General features: G+C 39.1%; 1 protein-coding gene across 1 annotated transcript; it reads left to right on the top strand.

The window, feature by feature from the left end:
* Window positions 1–913: 913 nt before the first annotated feature.
* SAP30 (Sin3A associated protein 30) lies at window positions 914–15,494 on the top strand. The gene is made up of 4 exons (XM_075197671.1): window positions 914–1,326; window positions 7,966–8,091; window positions 12,746–12,844; window positions 14,368–15,494. Exons 1-4 carry the CDS (start codon window positions 1,081–1,083, stop codon window positions 14,488–14,490), a joined length of 594 nt encoding a protein of 197 aa, XP_075053772.1. The 5' UTR covers window positions 914–1,080; the 3' UTR covers window positions 14,491–15,494.
* The last annotated feature ends 4,201 nt before the right edge of the window (window positions 15,495–19,695 follow it).

Below are 19,695 nucleotides of genomic sequence, written 5' to 3'. Positions count from 1 at the left end.
ACAGCTCACAAGCACACTGGAATCTTAACCAATAAACCGCAATAAACAAATATCCTTTACTATTATATTATATAGGTGCAAAGTAAAATATTTCCTGAAACATATGGCCATTCCCTATAAACAGCTGTCATGTCATTGCATAGAGGAGTCATTCCATATCACACTTGTGTAGTGGGATTACAGGTATGGGCGATCATGTATGCAAAGAATTTAGCTCATGAGTTTAGGAGACTGGAAAAAACAATAGTCTTTTTATGAAATACACAAGCAGCTTCTTATTGAAAAATCCCTATAAAATATCTGTAATCCCATAGTTTGTAAGCTTGTTAGCAGGGCCTTCTTACCTCTCTGTCTATATTACCCAGTATTGTTTAATTACTATGTTTGTTCCCAATTGTAAAGCGCTGTGGAATTTGCTGGCGATATATAAATAAATGATGATGATTCCATAATAAACAACAACTGTCATACTATGTCATTCTGCATGTAAAACATGACAAAGCATCTTAGTCACAGTACAGAAGATATAACTCATAGCATTGTGATTTTTTGGAATAGACATAAAACAATTACTTTCCTATCCTTATATTTAATTGCCATTCTTTTTAGTTTATCCCAAAACCCATCAAACTTGAGCCATAAGTTACTCAATTGTCTCTACTGACTTAAAGATATAATTGGTTTACTAGCTGGTGTTGAAGAGGAACATAAATGACCAGTATGGATTGGTGCCAGTTCGTGAAGGAACTGTAGAAAGGGAATACTGTATGTTGCATTATGTGACGATTCTACTGAGCCCTGGACAAGTTTATTATTCGGATTGTGCTATGTTGCAGAGTTTACATGGAGAGTGAAAGTGGGAGGTGTTTGCAATAAAGTGGGCGGAGCCTAGCTAACCTTGCAATGAATCTAATGCATTGAAGCACAGACACATTAAACACATGCCAGGTAGTTGGCTCTCCATCTGCTGCTGCAGACTTGTGTTGATATTTGGTGTTGTTGTATCACACGTACATCTTTGGCATCTCCCAGTCTCCTGCTGTAGAGCCGCAGTTATCAGCAGACACACAAAGACACAACATGATGAACGGATTCCCTTCCGAGGAGTTACACCGGGATAGTGGTGGAGAGGTCACCTCCCCTACAGCTGCAGCAGCAGCAGCCACCCCGGTCCCCGCGGTGGGTCTGGGTCCCCTGAACGGGCAGCTGTGCTGCCTGCGGGACGAAGGGGAGAGGTGCACCCGGCCTGCGGGCAATGCCAGCTTCAGCAAGAGGATCCAGAAAAGCATTTCCCAGAAGAAAGTCAAGATAGACCTGGACAAGACAGTAAGTACTTTGTATTGTCTTCTAGCTCACTCCATAACTGTGATGTCAGTCACAATAGATTGCACAAAGTGCCTATATACTAGATTACTGGTGTGACAGCTCACCCAGCTCAGTGATGCATTGCTGCCACTTTATACAGTACTGTGCACAGTGTGTGACTGAGCCAGCTCAGTGTTATTGTGTAGTTGTGGTTATACAGTGCTGTGCACAGTGTGTGACTGAGCCAGCTCAGTGTTATTGTGTAGTTGTGGTTATACAGTTCTGTGCACAGTGTGACTGAGCCAGCTCAGTGTTATTGTGTAGTTGTGGTTATACAGTTCTGTGCACAGTGTGTGACTGAGCCAGCTCAGTGTTATTGTGTAGTTGTGGTTATACAGTGCTGTGCACAGTGTCTGACTGAGCCAGCTCAGTGTTATTGTGTAGTTGTGGTTATACAGTGCTGTGCACAGTGTGTGACTGAGCCAGCTCAGTGTTATTGTGTAGTTGTGGTTATACAGTGCTGTGCACAGTGTGTGACTGAGCCAGCTCAGTGTTATTGTGTAGTTTTGGATTAGTGCTGCTTTCATTTTCCTGGCTGCAGTGGAGACAAGAGGCCAGTAGTCGGGGAACAACAACAAACTAGTCCAGTCATCCGCATTGCATGAGTGATGTGATAGGATCAGTACACACATAACACACCGGCTCTCAGAATGTATGCAATCACAATCACACGTATTAGTTACCTTATCCCACGATCACACAGCTGTTACCTCCCAGTCCAACTTGGTGTGATTGTTGCTCTGTGCTTACAATACCCCCCCAGTCTGCACACATTGGGAGTCTATGTAGTATGGTAGTGAGATCAGTGTAAACAAGCTGTGTATGGGCTGTCTCCTTTGTGTGCGTCTGAGGTTGGCTTTTAAGCAGACAAACGTGTTGAAATGTCACATCAGCAGACTTCTATATGGCAGTGTGTCCGTGTAATGTGTATGTATCACTCGTGGGGGGAGGGGACCTGTGCAGAATATAAAGCAGTGTTGTCGGGCTGAGGACGGACTCGCTGCAATCACTCAGGAGACAGATTATTCCTCTGTCTGCGGCAGGGAGGGCGGACGTGGGGCTTAATAAAGGGATCACATTCCCTGCGATGAACAAGTGGCAGAATATAAGATACGTGATTCTGCTGCCTCCACAAACATTGACTTAGTGCAGTGAAGACTAAGGTCAGTCGGCAGCTATCCGTCCACAGCTTGCAGACGGTGTCTGGATTTCGCTGCCTGTTTATGAAGACTCTGCGTTGTGTTAATAAGTTATTTCCAGGCGCATGAGTCTGTGCAGCCCATGTAGATAGTGTCAGGTTACACTACATGTAGCCTGGCGCACACAGCCGTGGAGCTGTGCTTCTCAATCGTTCTATTGTCCAGTGGGACACACCACAGTGTCAGTCTTTACTGTAGTGCTGTATGGTTGTCTATGTGCGCTGACTGCCATGTTTTGTGACACGTGGGGATGTCTGCAAGCTGACTGCTGTGGGCTTTTACATGGTGAAAACTCAAAGCTTCTCTGTAGTTTGTTGTGTCTCAGACTGTTGTTAATCCTCCCCCAGATAGTCTATGTCATAGTCATGGTCCCCTTTTCTTTTTTGCAGTGCTGAGGAAGTTTGCTATGAACATTCGAAAATATATATATTATTGCCATTTATTTATATAGCTCCATTAATTCCGCAGTGCTGTACAGCGCATAAGTCTCTGACCCATTGGGGCTTACAGTATTAACTTCCCTAACACACATACATACAGACAGACAAACTAGGGTCAATTTGTTAGCAGCCAGTAAACCTACCTGTATGTATGTGGATATCGATATAGATTATATATATCTATCTATCTATCTATCTATCTATCTATCTATCTCTACAACGTTTTACACAGCACTTTCATTGGCGGTTTATCATTCACATCTGTTTGTGATATTGTATAAACATTGGGGCATATTTATCAATAAGCACTTTATTTTGGCACCCATCATTTTCATTTCTTATCACAATAATAAGGAATGGAAGATCATGACCATTTATTAAAGTTGTTCTGCTGGGACAAAAAAAAACCTGCTGTCCTGGCGAACACCTATCCCCTACCTCTTCTATGGTCACTATCACAATGTGGCCATCTGTGCAATAGTCACCGGAGAGGAGAGCGGGTAAGAGATCTGAAGGTCTCTCTGCCGCAATGCTTTCTCCATAGGCTTCAGTGGCTAACATCATAGCCGTTGGGCACAAGTACAAAAAATCAGCAGTCCCAATAGACAGCGCCGGTGCTAGGGTCCTTGGCGCCCTAGGCACAGTGTGAAAATCGCCGCCCCTCCCTTTAAAAATTGACACTGCGCTTCCCTCCCCACCTCTCCCCATGTCTTTCTTTAACTTACCTGCATGAAGCTGCTCCTCTCTGCTCTGTCTTCTCCCCTCCACTCACAGACACTGTCGGGCCGTGATGATGACATCATCACGGCCTGTCAGTGAGCGGAGGGGAGAAGAAAGAGCAGAGAGAAGCAGCTTCATGCAGGTAAGATTCATAGCCCCTTCCCTCCTCTCCTCCCCGTGGATTTTCGTTTTTTTTTAATTTCGAGGCGCCCTGTAGAGCCTAACCTTGCCTAATGGGAGCGCCGGGCCTGCCCATAGAAACCTATGCTATTGCTTGCGATAACAGTGGGACCGACCGCACGATCCCCTAGTTATATATCCCGATTTCGGGGAATTGGGGGCATGTTAAATAGTTCCCATTGGTTGGGTTTTTTTTAAGCAAAATATGTAAGATTATAAATCCATTTTTGTTTTCTTAGGGAATCTTGTTTTAAGTTTTTAATTTTGTTTAATATAATTTCTTCAGCTATTGTAAAACATAACCTTATTTTATAAGGGGAGCTATTAAAATAATAACATATACCAAACCAGTTTTACTTGTCAAGTCATTGCTAAATGTGTTTTTTTTCTAATCTTTATTTCAAAAGGGTTCTTTTTGCCTTGTAACTAACTTCTAAAGGAGTATTTGCCCTCAGGATGTAGCTAGTCACTTTGACCATACTATTTCCATTAAAAAGAAGACAAGCATGGTAGGTTTATGGTTTGTCCTACTGGAAGTACGTTTAATAGGCCCAATATCCCTTGCTAATATTTAACTTGTAATGTTTAGACAATGGCCCTTTATGTACATATAAGATTTAACTGTATGAAAACTGCAATTTAATCAGAATAATTATTGTTGTTGTTTTGCTTTGATTTTGTTCCCCTTCTTTCACTATGCTGGGAAGTACACCTGTAATTCCTGCAGAAGTCACTGTTGCTTAAGTCTAAAAGCTCTCTATATACAACAACAGGCTAGATAGGAAAACACATAGCAAGCATGCACGTACTGAAGACCTGTATGTTGTCTGTGAATCAGGTGGGCAAACCCCAGTTCATTGTTTTATGTATTTATTTTTACTTTAGGTGTCTGTTTTTATTGTTTCTAACTGTTAGAAGCCGGAAATATGAAACCTATATATAATCTGAAAGTATTGTGTAATATGCAGTTTGCAAAAAATAAAAATAAACCTAGCAACCCATTCTAAGAACTTGTAGGCAATTAAGTCTGATACCACTTTAACCTGGAAGTATAGCACGCTGGCACCAGTGGGGTGGAGGGTTGTACTTATAGAAACACTTTTTTTTTTTTATCGTTGTTTTGTTTTGTTTTTTTATTAAGGAACCCTAAACGTGAAACACAGGTTTCTGTATATAAAATGCTAACACCATTCACAAATGTATATGTAAGAGTTCCCATATCTGACAGAATTTGGGATTTGGGACATTGTGTTTATATGCTGTACAAGCACTTTTCTCTATCAGCCATGTTCCACAAAAGGCAGCTAAGGGCCCAGTATTATTAATAAGCTCTAGTCCAGGCCTGTCCAACCTGCGGCCCTCCAGGTGTTGTGAAACTACAAGCCCCAGCATGCTTTGCTGGTAGACAACCAGTTGATAGCTGGAAGGGCATGCTGGGACTTGTAGTTTCACAACATCTGGAGGGCCGCAGGTTGGACAGGCCTGCTCTAGTCATTGTTCCTGGTGTACAGGAATGCAGCTTGCACCATTTACTCTCTAGTAACGCATTGTTTACAGGAGGGGACACTGGCCACAACAGTGCACTCCTAAGGTCCTGTGAATGTGCTTCATGGGGTGCAGAACTAGTGATTGTTAATGACGCTCATTATAAACCTAGAGAAACCTGGTTGTGACGTCCTTTTAATGGCGTTGCTGAAAACAAGTCAGTTTTGTGTAACTTTAAAAAAATATGCCCTTGGAAATTACAACTTTTAGGTGAAATATATTCAGTTATGACTCTGATAAAATGAATGAGTATGGAGACGATTATTTCACTAGGAACCAGTATCTCATGAATATGTCAAAAAATGCCTCGGTGTCCTAGCAAACTCATAGGCTGTAAGCTGGTTCAACCCACAATATAGATGCCTCCCCTAAGTTGTGGGTATGATGTAACAGAATATCTGCCAACATGGTCCATTTTATTAAGGAAAGTGCCCTGCTCCCATTTTCCTACTTAATTCTCCATTGAATTAACCTAGACTGTGTGTGAAGTGTATGTAAGATGATGGATCCTGTTGGCAGGGATGTAATAGGGAATTATATTTCACCAACTCTACCTTTCATAAAATTAACATCATGCATGTGAGAACTGTCCCTGGCGTGTTCCAGTCCACCTCACTTCAGGTGACACATGTCATGTGCAAGCTTGTTGGTATAGGCGATCATATGGCAAGCGTTCCTTCACAACCGTAATGACACATCTATGTGTACTATACTTACATGGAGTTCATCAGGCTCAGACATCGCTTTCAACATGATTATTCATCAAGGTTGCAGTATTCCATTCATAAAAATCCACGGAATATGCTGTACAACGTTATAATAAATGTACAATTACTATGTGGGGACAAGCATTAAAGCAGTGTTTGCCTCGCAAGTTCTATACGTTGAAAGGTTCTTCGATCCTTATTTATTTCTTTTTGTTCTATATTGAACCTGTTCGTACAGAAATCTTTACAGTCCCCACTTAAAGTACTTAGAGGTGCATCCTCTATAGATACACAAGTGTTCTGTCTACAAAACAAAGTGTAGCAGCTCCTAACAAGGTGTTAGTGCTGGATTACCCCACATGTGGTGTAAAGTTCTAACCCCCTCCCCCAAGTGGGAGTTCAGTTCAGGCCGAGGTTCCGCGATGTCTCTGGAACAGTCCACAGAGACACATAGTAGCAGAGTTTTTACTCAAATGTTCACTCATTTTCCCTTACATCCCATAGAGATTTGAGGAGAGAATGAGCTGACACTCTATACAGCATTAGCCGAATTCTCCCCTAAGTAATCCGTTTTAAGGTGGTGATAACTGTATTTGGAATCGTTTACAAAGCATTTTAACAAACTGCTACATCCTGTAAATAAGAGCATTTGGCAATACTGTATCCAATAGCCAAACATAGGCGTTCTCATGAGTTCTTCTAATCATTTTTCTTTCTTGATAAAGTCATACAATCACGTTACTAATACTACTCTAATTCACTTTATTTTTCTTAAATTTACTCTTAAAGTAGCAAAACACTGAGGCAGGCTATAAAAAGAATAATTGCCAAATTCTACATCATTAATAGCAGCCTGAAGAAGCAAACAAAGGAAATATGGTATAGTTTCTACAAGGATATGTGACTACCAAGGCAACCACAGTCACCTGACACATAATGTAGTGAGCAGAGAGGCTTTTGTATGCTCCTCTGAGCTCAAACTGCTCTCTGCACTGTAAAATCTTCCCCTCCTTCTTCCTAATCTGTCATCACATGACATGCTGAGAGTCTGAATCTGTGTGTTTGACTAGCAGACATACTTGTCTGTCCTCCAGAGAGACTTAGGGCTAGATTTACTAAGCTGCGGGTTTGAAAAAGTGGGGATGTTGCCTATAGCAACCAATCAGATTCTAGCTGTCATTTTGTAGAAAGTACTAAATAAATGAAAGCTAGAATCTGATTGGTTGCTATAGGCAACATCCCCACATTTTTAAACCCGCAGCTTAGTAAATCTAGCCCTTAGAGAAGGAAATTATGGTTTGTGGGGGATAGCTAAGAAAAAATATTCAAATGCATGCTTAAAAGGTATTTAACTTGCTATTTAAAGAAAAAAAATCCTATGTGGGATTGATGATTTAAGCACATTGGACAGTATAGATGATAAACCTATAATATCACCGTAATGGTAATATTTACAGGAATTTGCACAAATATCTGAATGAACTGGATTCTAGTGTTGTCACCTCTTTGAATTTTAATAAATAGCATACATACCACACACACACATATACTGTATATTAGAAGTCATCTTGAGTATCTGCCTACATCCTCATGATTTTGTATGGTCACAGAACTCCATTGTGACTTCTAATATCTATATCATTTACTGTAGGGAGTGCATCATCCAATATAATTTATCTGGAAACATATGATAAAGGTGCATAATGTTTTGGGACTACCGTATTTAGAACAGTTTAGTTATATTTAATTGTCTGTGTGTAATTGTCATTTTATTTTTATAACACTATATTTTTACCATTTTTGTCTTAGGCAAGACATCTTTATATTTGCGACTTCCACAAGAACTTAATTCAGAGTGTAAGAAACAGACGAAAAAGGAAGGCTAGTGATGATGATGAAGGGGACTCTCCGGTCCATGACGCTGATACCCCTGAGGTACCACTTTCTGATGTTTTTACTAAACCATATACACCCCTGTCTATCATGTACAATTGCTTTTTAATCATTTGCAATATACTTTGAAAATTTCATTACACAGTTTACAAATTTTGGTGAGAGTTGCTGATGTATGGAAGAAGCTGTTAAAAGATAATTTAATCATCTTTTATTTCTTACACCTGCGACAATTTATTCATACACACCACTGATAGCCTCTATAGTCCCTTTCCACATAAATTATATGATTATTTTGAAGAAAACTGAACTGCAGTAATGGGGATTGTTATAACCAATAGGAAGTGAAGTATGAATTTCATGTAAACGTTAATCTGAGTTCACAAAGCTATGTAGACAAATGACATCCATTTAACTAAGGTGTAGCTTGTTTACTTCAATTGCAAAGCAATTTAGTCAAGCAGAGAGACATTCTATAGAATGAATATATCTGCATATATTTAGGTGTTAGAAGAAAAATAAATATATATATATATATAAATTTAATTGATCCCCTTACCTCCAATTGACAGAAGCTAGCGTTAGAATGTTCAGAATCCCCCACAGTTCCGGAATGATTACGTCTACTGGGCTAAGAGGCTTGACATTCCCCATTAGTGCAGATCTGTAAAAGCTGATTAGAATGCTGCCATGGCTCGTTGGCAGCTGTCTAATAAGCTTTATTGGTACATTTGCACTGAGCTCTGTATTCATTTAAAAACTTTCCAAGGCCTTGGCTCTTGAGAAGTTCCCACTAATGGAATTAGAAAGGGTGAATTGCTTTGGAAAGTGTGAGGGTCCCAAACATGGAACCCCTGCATTTCTGCCAGTCGAGAGGATAGGGATTCGCCGTTAAAATAGCTGGGATTATTTAAAAACCCTCAAAAGAAAAAAAACAAAGCCCAAACATTGTGACTGGTAATAAAATGTGAATTTTGTAACAGATGGTATAAAGTTTCAATGGTATATTTATCAAGCAGTAGTTATTATGGGCTTTGCCTTAAATAAAATTGCCGTTTTTTAAAAATGACGGCAAACCGCCGCTTGATAACTATACCCTTCAGACTTTCTTTTGCCTATTGAGTGTCGTTGCTCCCTCCTCTTGGCTACCTGTATGTACAGAACAAAGACATGTGTGAAACATAGCAGGGTTGCAGTTCTAAAAGGCAATACTAATGTGTATATATGCAAGGGACATTATGTTAACGCCTTTAATAATACTGTGCTGTAACCCATAGGAACCAGTTATATATGAACTTTAATTAGTGAAGCACAAGCAAGAGTCATTTATCATAACATCTGACTGCTTGCTGTCAGTATTTGTCTGTACATTTCTGCATTTTGTATCATGTAATTAAATAAGGCTACATCTCTTTATAGAGCTCTCCTTGTTGAATAAAATATATGTTAGATATATGTGCTTTACCATAATACTGCTAATAAACCAGGGAAGCATTCAGCCATATTCCATGACAATTTGCATAGTAAGGAATGATAATTTATTTTACCTTTGTCAAAGAAGTATGATGGCTAACGTTTGTTCTAAATGCAAATATAGGCCTCATTTAGAGTTTGACACATTGTGTCCTGGACCTATACATACAAATTACGCCCTTGTGTATTTTGAGTCACACGTATATCAAGATACATGCAGCTCTAAACACAGCGGGGTCATTCCACATCAGGTCACCCAAAAAAAAATTAAATGTCCACCACCCATCTCAGATTCTTTCAAATTTTTTTTAGTTAAGAGAGGATGTCAAAACAACTATTTCTGCAAAATATTTTGACTGTCTGACAATTAGTTGATTAAATATTGATTTTTTTAATTTATTAATCGCTGCTTCTTTATCCAGTTTATTTGTAGTACCGTGGGTGTTTATTAAGGAATCGCCACAAATGTTGGACCCCTAAGGTAACTCTTCCCCCCCCGAATCCAAAAATCCAAACCAAATTACTTTATCTGCCTCATATTTTGCGTTACGACAAAAACGCACGTTTTTCAAATAGAATTAAAAACGCTAGGTTCAATTGACATTAGGGATTCCATTTTTTGGGGGGTGTTTAAAAAAGGTATACATTACTACCACAAAAAAATCAGCAGGGTACTCTGTTTCATAGTGGAGAAAAAAAATAATGAAGTTGATTGCTGTTGTACCGCATACATAATTAACACAAGAAACCATGACATTTAAAATCTTTAACATAACTTGAGTCCATAACTGAAGTTGAGTCAACAATCTCATTATTTTTCCTTTGTTTGGAACTTGTTGTAACGGTCTGTAATTTTCCTTAAAGTGTCAGCAGAAAGTGTAGGCACTTCCGTTACACAGAGGACATGAATAAACTAAACAAAACACTTATCATCTCTTGAAGGCCAGTACAGCACATTTGTTGACTGGTTTCGTTTCATGAAGTGTACCAGCACATCGTGTTCCTCCTCATTACATTGAATGATCTGCCCAATTATTATTATTATTATTATTATTATTATTATTATTATTATCATTTATTTGTTAGGCGCCACAAGGTATACGCAGCGCCGCACACAGTACTAACAGTAGACTATACAGGGTAAAACCATACAGAACAATGAACAAAAAGTACCAATACTTCAGAAACTCCGGCCAGTCATATGCAGTAAAGACGGAGCGGAAGAACAGGTATGGAGACGGGAGGGGACCCTGCTCATACGAGCTTACATCCTAAGGGAGGGTAAACAGACCAGGCACAAGAGGAGCCAGTTGAGGCAAGAGGAGAGAAGGGAGGACGAGCTAAAGGGAGGAGATGGGGGTTAAGTAGATGGTTGGTAGGCTTTGAGGAAGAGGTGAGTTTTGAGTGCACATTTGAAGGAGCACAGAGTAGGAGAGAGACGGATGGAACGAGGGAGGTCATTCCAGAGAAGGGGGGCTGCACAGGAAAAGTCTTGGATTCTAGAGTGGGAAGAGGTGATAAGAGTGGAGGAGAGGTGGCGGTCGTTATCTGGTACCCAATGTACCAGATGTTATCATACACTGCTGTTATGTATGTTCCAGGTTACAGATCACTTTTGTCTACAAACCATGAGGCAGATAAAGTAATTTTGGTTTGGAATTTTGGATTTGGGAGCAGTAGTTACCTTAGGATTCCTTAATAAACACCCGTGATACTTCAAATAAACTGGATAAAGAAGCAGCGATTGGTAAATTATTTAATAAATTAAAAAATCAATATTTAATCAACTAATTGTCAGACAGTCGAGATATTTTGCAGAAATAGTTGTTTTGACATCCTCTCTTAACGAAAATTTTTTCGTAGAAATCTGGGATGGTTGGTGGACACCCCTGGTTGAACTGACATGGAATGACCCAGCGGTGTTTCTGTGACATTATTAGTCACGTTATTCCTGCATAATCTAATAATATAATGAAGTGTAATATACACTAGAGAGAATAATGTCATGACACAGTTAAGTCACATTTTATAAAGAAAACACCCCCACATCTGTCGTTTTCCACTTTTTGACTTCAGTACGAATCTTCTCTCCCACAGTAGTTTAAATAAATATGACAAATCCAAGCAGACTGGCAGCACCTGAGATATTACAGCCACGATGCTAATGAAAAAGCTGATGTGGGTTAATACTCAAACAGCCAATCAGAAGTGGCTAGATAGTGCTGCTGGTGTTGTCATCATCCTCAGGTTCAGGTCTCATTAGGGTGTCTGTCACATTTACATACATATGCTCTTAGTGTACTCAACTTACACTTGCCACCCCCATTCCGAATCTCCGGGCATAAGGGTATAGTCAAGATACAATCAAATCTAAATATGGATACTTTTTAGTATGCATGTATAGTACTGAAATGCGTGTCTTCCCACAAATGGACTTATGGCCATCCGTAAATGATGTACGTTGAATTATTTATATAACATTTACAGACTGTTAAAGTGAAAGTAATACCTATTTAGCATCGCACAGTGTGAAATTTCCACTTTGAAGTCTAGTCACTGTTCTATGCAGGGCACACGGTATCACTGGCTTTCCCCTGGAACAGAGGTAGACAGCCGGCTTGTTTGATGCATAGTGCATAAGGCACTACATAATAAATACAGCCTAAATTACCCCTGGTGGTAGGTTCTCTTTAAAGTGTGCCTGCAGCCTACACAAAGTGGGGGCAGCCATTTTGTATGATGAACCAGCATCCTTAAGAATACATCCAAACAGTTCACTAGGACAGGTAACATCACTGAGACATGAGCCGTAAACAAGGTTGTAGCCATGTTACATGATTACAACTATCTCTGTCTCAGTGACGTCTCTAGTTCCTAGAGCCAGGAAATATTTTCAGTCCTTACAAGAACTTCTTTTCAGCCATACCAGATTGAGATGGGAGATGTGTCTAGCTCCAGACCCGTACTTTCAAATGTCCTTTTACAAAAATATAAAATTATAGATGATGAAAAGCATACTTTATATCTTATCTTCTGTTGTGATTAAAAGTGTCTGTCTGGTGAAGGGAACAATAATTCTGTGCACTGTTTGGAAGGCCGTTGCCTGCAAAAAAAGCAACAAAAGTCAGAAGCGATAAAACACAATCCTTGTAATAACGTGATTTCACTAATGCTCTTGTATGAGCAAATGGCTACATACTGAAAAACCTTTTTAATTTTCTAGGTAGACCTTTTCCAGTTGCAAGTAAACACCCTAAGAAGATATAAGCGACATTTCAAACTTCAAGCAAGGCCTGGTCTGAATAAAGCACAGCTTGTTGAAGTAAGTAACCAGTTCGGTGATTCGGTAATGTAGAAAATTGAACTACACAATTTATTTGTATGGTTTAAAAGATTTGTCATATTTTGAAGTTTTATTTAGATTCACTATACCATATAGTTACTCGTAGGTGTTATTGATGTTTACAGGTTACTGAATGACCATTGCATATTTGCAATGGTCATTCAGTAACCTGTAAAGTACTAGCATTTGTAAAAAGACTGTTCATATTACTGAAATGATGTTTTCTCAAAAGAAACTTGGTAAACATACGTTTTAAAGAATGAAATACAACATATCCTCTTCTGACCAATATGCAGTCTGTAATCAGACTCCCATTCTGGTGCACAGTGATCAGTGTGCAATGCACACTGCTTTTTTTTGGTTACCACTATTTACTGTATGAAACCACAACAGGTATTCACATCTGCACTCCTACATAGTGTGTGTTCTGTACTTACTGCAGCATAGAGTGCATTCGAGATGAAAGCTGGGGCGGCTGGAAAATTTTAGCCTGGGGGCAAAACTCGAATCAGCAGCCTATTAGGAATATTTTAGAGGTAAAAAACTGCAGGTGACCCAGCCCAAGTTAGGCCACTATGGGACTGTCCCGGGGGGGCGGTTCACCCCCTGCCCTCCAGCCCAGCCTGCCCTTGATGACAGCACAGGTAAAATGGAAGCTGGTGAACACTTGTGTCGGCCATGTACAGTCCCTAATCACAGGAGAGGAAACACTTTTACGTTTACATTACTGAGCCCATGCTGTGTGTTGGATGATACGTGTGTCCTTCAGATGTAGCAAGGTTAAAAAAGGACATTTTATGATCTTCTCAAGAATAGTGTGTGTGTGTGTGTGTGTGTGTGTGTGTGTGTATGCGCGCGCATTCACCTGTTTGGCATTTCTCACATTTTATTACCGTCATTAAATTAAAATTGATTTTTTTAAGGACTTCTTATGACTGATCACAATTCTTTACCATGTAATGTAAAATAAAATTAGTATTTGCTCAATTACAAATATAAAAACAATAATTGATTAAATAAGTATTTCCTCTCCCTCTTTGTTTTATCACTTAATATAAACCCTTGTAGTTACAATTACTGCTCCCTCTCTCTCTTTCCTATATATATATATATATATATATATATATATATATATATATATATATAATATATATAATTTACAGTGGTTGAATTGGGGGGTGTATACAGTGGTATACACATACCTCTACTTCTGCTGCCTTCATTGTAAAACTATGAAATTCCCTTCTCTTACCTTTTCCATACCACTGCTTCTAAATTTCCATTTCAACCACTGTGTGTATATATACTGTATATATTACTGCAATGGAATTTGGCTGTGTGCTTTGTATCATTGTCCTTTTGGAATATCCGTGTTCCCTCAACTCCTAGTTATTACCAGTCTGCTTTTGAATAGTTTAAATGTGATGTTTGTTGTGCTACTGAGCATTTTTATGTAACTTTAACAATAAAAAATATTTCTGTACATATTGTGACTTTTTTAGATAATTGGCGGCCATTTCCGAACACTCCCAGTGAATGAAAAGGACACACTCACTTACTTCATCTGCTCGGTGAAGAATGAGAAAAACAAAGCGGAACACAAGTCTGACGGGATTCTTCATTAGAGGAAACCTATTGGAGGTCTCCAATGCTGGAGGTTTCCACAAGCTTTAGAATAAACGGACACTTCTAAATAACAATACCGGCTATTTTAGTGACTTCTATGGAAACTGTATTTGATGTAACATAAGAGGTTTAAGTTTGTTTCCTAAACCTAACTTCGAGGGATATTTATTTTGTGCATGGCGTTGACTACTATGATCTCACAAACACTGTGCGCATTTGACACATGTCAAGCAATAATTTAGTGTTCGTGTATATGTAAAACTAAATAAGATTAAGTTATATCTGGTAAAGTATGGCTATTATGGCCTAATATACAAATATATGCTGTATAGTGTACAAAGCAGTGCAAATTGTGCTGCAAGTTTCCTGCAAAAGAACAGTAGTTTTGTGCATTATATAACCGCAGTGTAAAATGCACATAATCAGTGTGTTGGCATATAATGGACAGCACTTGGTAGGGAATAACAGTGCACTGTTTTATGATGGTTTGTTGAATGAGGCTGCCCTACATTGCACTCTACAGGTGCAGGGATTCTTAAAATCAGTTTATTAAAACCTGATTTCTGTATACATGTACAATAATTTATTTCTTTTAAAAGATATGGTGGGGGGAAATATCTTTATTACACACCCAGTATCAAGTGTTTCTGTTGACACTGAGAAAACGTATAAAATTTAGGTTGTTGCTATTGAAGCTTTATTTCCTCATGTTGAGCATATTGTGTTTTTAATAGTATACCATGACTCATTTCAACAAGTAAAGCTGGACTAAATGAATATGCTTTCAATGGTTTAGAATGACATTTGCATAGCATGCATTGATGCTATAGATTGCACAGATCCCTCAGATCCTGATGGCCTTTAGCAGTTGCACTTTCCTTTTCTTGGGATTCTTGTCTCTTTAAATATTATTGGCATGTACTGGTTAATGTTAGTGACTTAAATCTCTGGATCACCCTGAATGTATAATATTGTGATGGCTTTAATAAAAAAGAAAAAAAAATGTGTTGTGTTTTCATTCTTACAAACTGGAAATTCTTAGTATAGTTTACTACACCAATAACAACATCCACAAATGTTCATTAGAAAACACAATTTTGGGTAATTGTTATCATAAAACTAACTACTTACTAAATGATGTCATATAAAAAAAAAAAAAAAATACCTATTTTTCAATGTATCCTTATTGTCTATATAACTATATTAGTACATTAAACCACTTTATCATATTTAAAGGTTTTCTGTTCCATACAACAGTCCAAAGAGATGTCTGAAGATTTCCAAAGGTTCAGTAGTTTCTGCTTCAGTGGAGGTTTTAAAACCTGCAAAACACAATGGGCAGCACAGTGACTTAGTGGTTAGCACTTCTGCCTAACAACACTTGGGGTCCTGAGTTCAATTCCCGACCATGGCCTTGGGGTCATGGAGTTTGTATGGTTTCCTCGCACGCTCCAAAGAAAACATACTAGTTGGTTGAATGACCGCTATTACAAAAAATAACTTTATTTAAACAATTTACAAAATAATAACTGACAAACATTTCAGAGTTGAAGATAAGGGTTTAAAATAGATTGTTTTTGCAATGTAAACTTGGGTTTCTGGCAGTAGCCTTTTGGATTCTAGAACTGCGCACTTACGCCATTTGCCTGTGGTATGTTAGTGTTATTTGTGTGGAACTGTCATGGTCCGTTCAGTTCTTACTGTTTAACACTGTGTTTCTTTCTTTCTCAAACATATGTATGCTGTATTCACCATGTGGCTGAAGGCAACTTCCAGAGGACTGGAATAGAGCGAATGTAGTCCCACTGCAGAAAAGTGGAAACAAGGAAGAGACGAGCAACTACCGACCAGTGAGCCTTACATCAGTAGTAGGAAAATTGATGGAAACACTCTTAAAAGAAAGTTGTAGAATATCTAAAATCCACTAACTTACAGGATTCCAAACAGTATGGATTTACTGGGGGGAGATCATGTTAAACAAATCTTATTGACTTTTTTGACTGTGTGACTAAAGTAGTGGATGAAGGGAGGCTGTAGATATAGCTTATCTGGATTTCAGTCAGTAGGGCTTTTCATACTGTCCCACATCGCAGACAGTTAGATACACTCCAAAGCTTGGGACTGTATTCTAAGATGATTGAATGGATAATATCTTGTTAGCAGGATAGAAAACAGATGGTACTAAATGGAGTTCATTCACAGGAGGCAAAGGTTACCAGTGGAGCTCCCTAGGGACCTGTACTTGGACCAGTGCTTTTTATTATCTTTATTGATGACATTGCAAATAGTATTGAAGGGAAAGTATACCTTTTTGCAGATGACACAAAGATATGCAACAGGGTAGACCCATCAGGAGGGGAACAACAAATGATTGATGATCTAGGTACACTAGAGGGATGGTCAAGAGTGTGGCAACTACAGTTTAATGCCAAAAAATGCAAAATCATGCACTTGGGTCTCAAAAATCCAAAGGCTAAATATAACAGCATAACTATAATGGAAACTACTGAGGTGGAAAGGATCTAGGAGTCACTATGAGAAAGGCAAGTCAGATACTTGGTTGCATCAGGAGAGGAATCAGTAGCAGAAAGAAATAAGTAATAATGCCACTGTATAGGTCATTGGTACGGCCTCATCTAGAATACTGGGTTCAGTTCTGGAGGTCATAAAGCCAGAACGATATAAATACATTAGAGACTGTACAAAGAAGGGCAACTAAAATGGTGCATGGCCTATAGCACAAAACTTACACGGAAAGACTAAAAGATCTTAATATGTATAGTTTGGAGAAGGGAAAGGGGGGGCATGATAGAAACTTTCAAATATATCGAGGATTTTAACAAGGTACAGGAGGAAAACATTCTTCAAAAGACAAGAAGTATTAGAACACGAGGACATACACTGACACTGGAGGGAAGTAGGTTTAAAGGAAATTTAAGGAAAACTTATTTCACAGAAAGGGTAGTGGATAAGTGGAATAGCCTCCCATCAGAGGTGGTAGAGACTAATACAGTAGAGCAATTTAAACATGCTTGGCATACACATAAGGATATCCTTACAAATAACTAAGGATCATAGAGGGTTTGAGGTTATGGGCAGACTTGATGGGCCAAGTGGTTCTTATCTGCTGTCAAATTCTATGTTTCTAATACAGCTTTGGTGGGACTGCAGCACAAAATCAATGTAGTAGACAATAACTTACACCCAGCACCTCTCCACTGTCCCCACCTGCAGTCCATCCTGGAACCTGGCCTCTTATTTCTGCACTGAACTGCTGGAGCTGACTGTACGTGCTATGCAGAATGAGTCCACTCTGGGAACTCCATGAAGTTTGTTCAGGTAGGGTTCCAGGGTGTAGAGGGGCCATGGTGTTATAACTATAGGGATGACATGCAGGGCCTGGTTCATTAAGGAACCTAGATGGCGATACGTGTCGCATTTTGTGTAAAATCGCTCTGCCAATGCCCAGAAACTAACTATGCCAGTGAATGCAAAAACATCCATTTCATGTTTGAGTGCAAAGGATATTCATGACAGTCTATGATTTCATGGGCGGAACAGAGAGGTGAAAGGGCGTATGCACATAGTCAATGTACAGTAAGGATGTGCCAAGCTCGAGCGCACAAAGCAGCGTCCGATTCAAGCTCTGAGCATCTCTAAGGTACGTGTTCTTCTGTTGTATCACTTGCACCAGCTACAGGTCGGGTGTAAGAGCAGAGTGATAGTGATAACAGTCGTGTATACAGCTAGAACATGTTTGCAATCGGGAGCAACTGTAAAAATGCATTTTATGTACAGTAATAACATCATGTTAAGTGTATTTTATGGGGGGGAGGGTGAAAATAAAATCTTTTTTTAATGTTTTTCTATACTATACTATTAACAAGTGACAATAATTGAATTGGTTTTTTTCTCTGTGTGTTCTCCTGGGACTTTATATTCCACATATGTATTGGACGTATCCTGCAGTGTATTGTCTGTCAGAACAGAGCGCACCTAGACCCGTATTTACCAAGAGACATTTCTTCAGATCCCCCCCTAGGTGAATACAGATGTCTTTATGACCGAATTAATTTGTATTCATATTACGTGCCTTAATAAATCAACCCCACAGTCTTTTTTATGCAAAATAAAATTAATCCAATCCCATAATCCAATTTAGATTAGAGATGCTCAGGCTCGGTTCCCCGAGAACCGAATACACCTGAACTTAGCATATCCGAGTACCGAGCCTAGTCGGCTCGGTATTTTTGCACTTTTTCGGAATCGAAAACGAGGCAAAACGTAATCGTTACATCGTCAGATCTCGCGAGTTTTGAAATCTATGAATACTGCCCTCCACGGCGATCTAGCACCATTTGAAAGAGGGGCACAGAAGGGGTAGCACAGTCTGTAGAGCAGTTGGGCACAACATAGATGGAGTTGAAAGAGGAGGGGGTAGCAGTGTTCAGCAAAGTCTACAGTGGCATTCAGGAGAGCTCCATTGCTAAATCTCATTGCTGAAAAATACAAATACTAGTGCTGACAGGCTTGGTGTGATTCTGCAGTCACATTCTATTGTGTTATATAGGTAACACACAAAGAGGAGAGCCCATTGCTAATTCTCATTGCTGAAAAATACAAATACTAGTGCTGGCAGTCTTGGTGTAATTGTACAGTCAAATTGTATGGTGTTATATAGGTTACATAGGTTATAGGTTACACACAAAGAGAAGAGCTCCATTGCTCCATATCTAATTGTCATTGCTGAAAAATACAAATACTAGGCCTGGCAAGCTTTTCTTCTGACTTTGCAGTCAAATTGTACGGTGTTATATAGGTTACACACAAAGGGCCTGATTCATCAAGGAAAGTTAAGTAAAAAATTAAGTAAGTAGTCTCCTGGACAAAACCATGTTACAATGCAAGGGGTGCAAATTAGTTTTCTATTTTGCACATAAGTTAAATACTGTCTGTTTTTTTCATGTAGCACTCAAATATCAAACTTTAAATTTCAGTGTACAAATAAGCTATCAAGTAATTCCGTGCTACATGAAAAAACTCATTTCTGATAACGCCACCAATATTGTGAGAGCATTACAGCTGGGTAAATGCCATCACATTCTCTGTTTTGCTCACACAGTAAACGTGGTGGTGCAGAGCTTTTTAAAAGATGACAGGGACATGCAGGAGATGCTGTCTGTGGCCCGTAAAATATCTGGACA

The sequence above is a fragment of the Mixophyes fleayi genome, chromosome 1 (genome assembly GCF_038048845.1).
Source record: "Mixophyes fleayi isolate aMixFle1 chromosome 1, aMixFle1.hap1, whole genome shotgun sequence".
NCBI lineage: Eukaryota > Metazoa > Chordata > Amphibia > Anura > Limnodynastidae > Mixophyes > Mixophyes fleayi.
Note: the sequence above shows the minus strand (reverse complement) of the source record. Positions and strands in the feature narration are given on the sequence as shown.

What these genes read in the sequence shown, in the direction of transcription:
- SAP30 (XM_075197671.1), top strand. Translation starts at nt 1,081, where the DNA reads ATGATGAACGGATTCCCTTCCGAGGAGTTACACCGGGATAGTGGTGGA. An exon ending in ATGACGCTGATACCCCTGAG is followed by an intron (nt 8,092 to 12,745) that starts GTACCACTTTCT and finishes TTAATTTTCTAG; the next exon opens with GTAGACCTTTTCCAGTTGCA. An exon ending in ATAAAGCACAGCTTGTTGAA is followed by an intron (nt 12,845 to 14,367) that starts GTAAGTAACCAG and finishes TGACTTTTTTAG; the next exon opens with ATAATTGGCGGCCATTTCCG.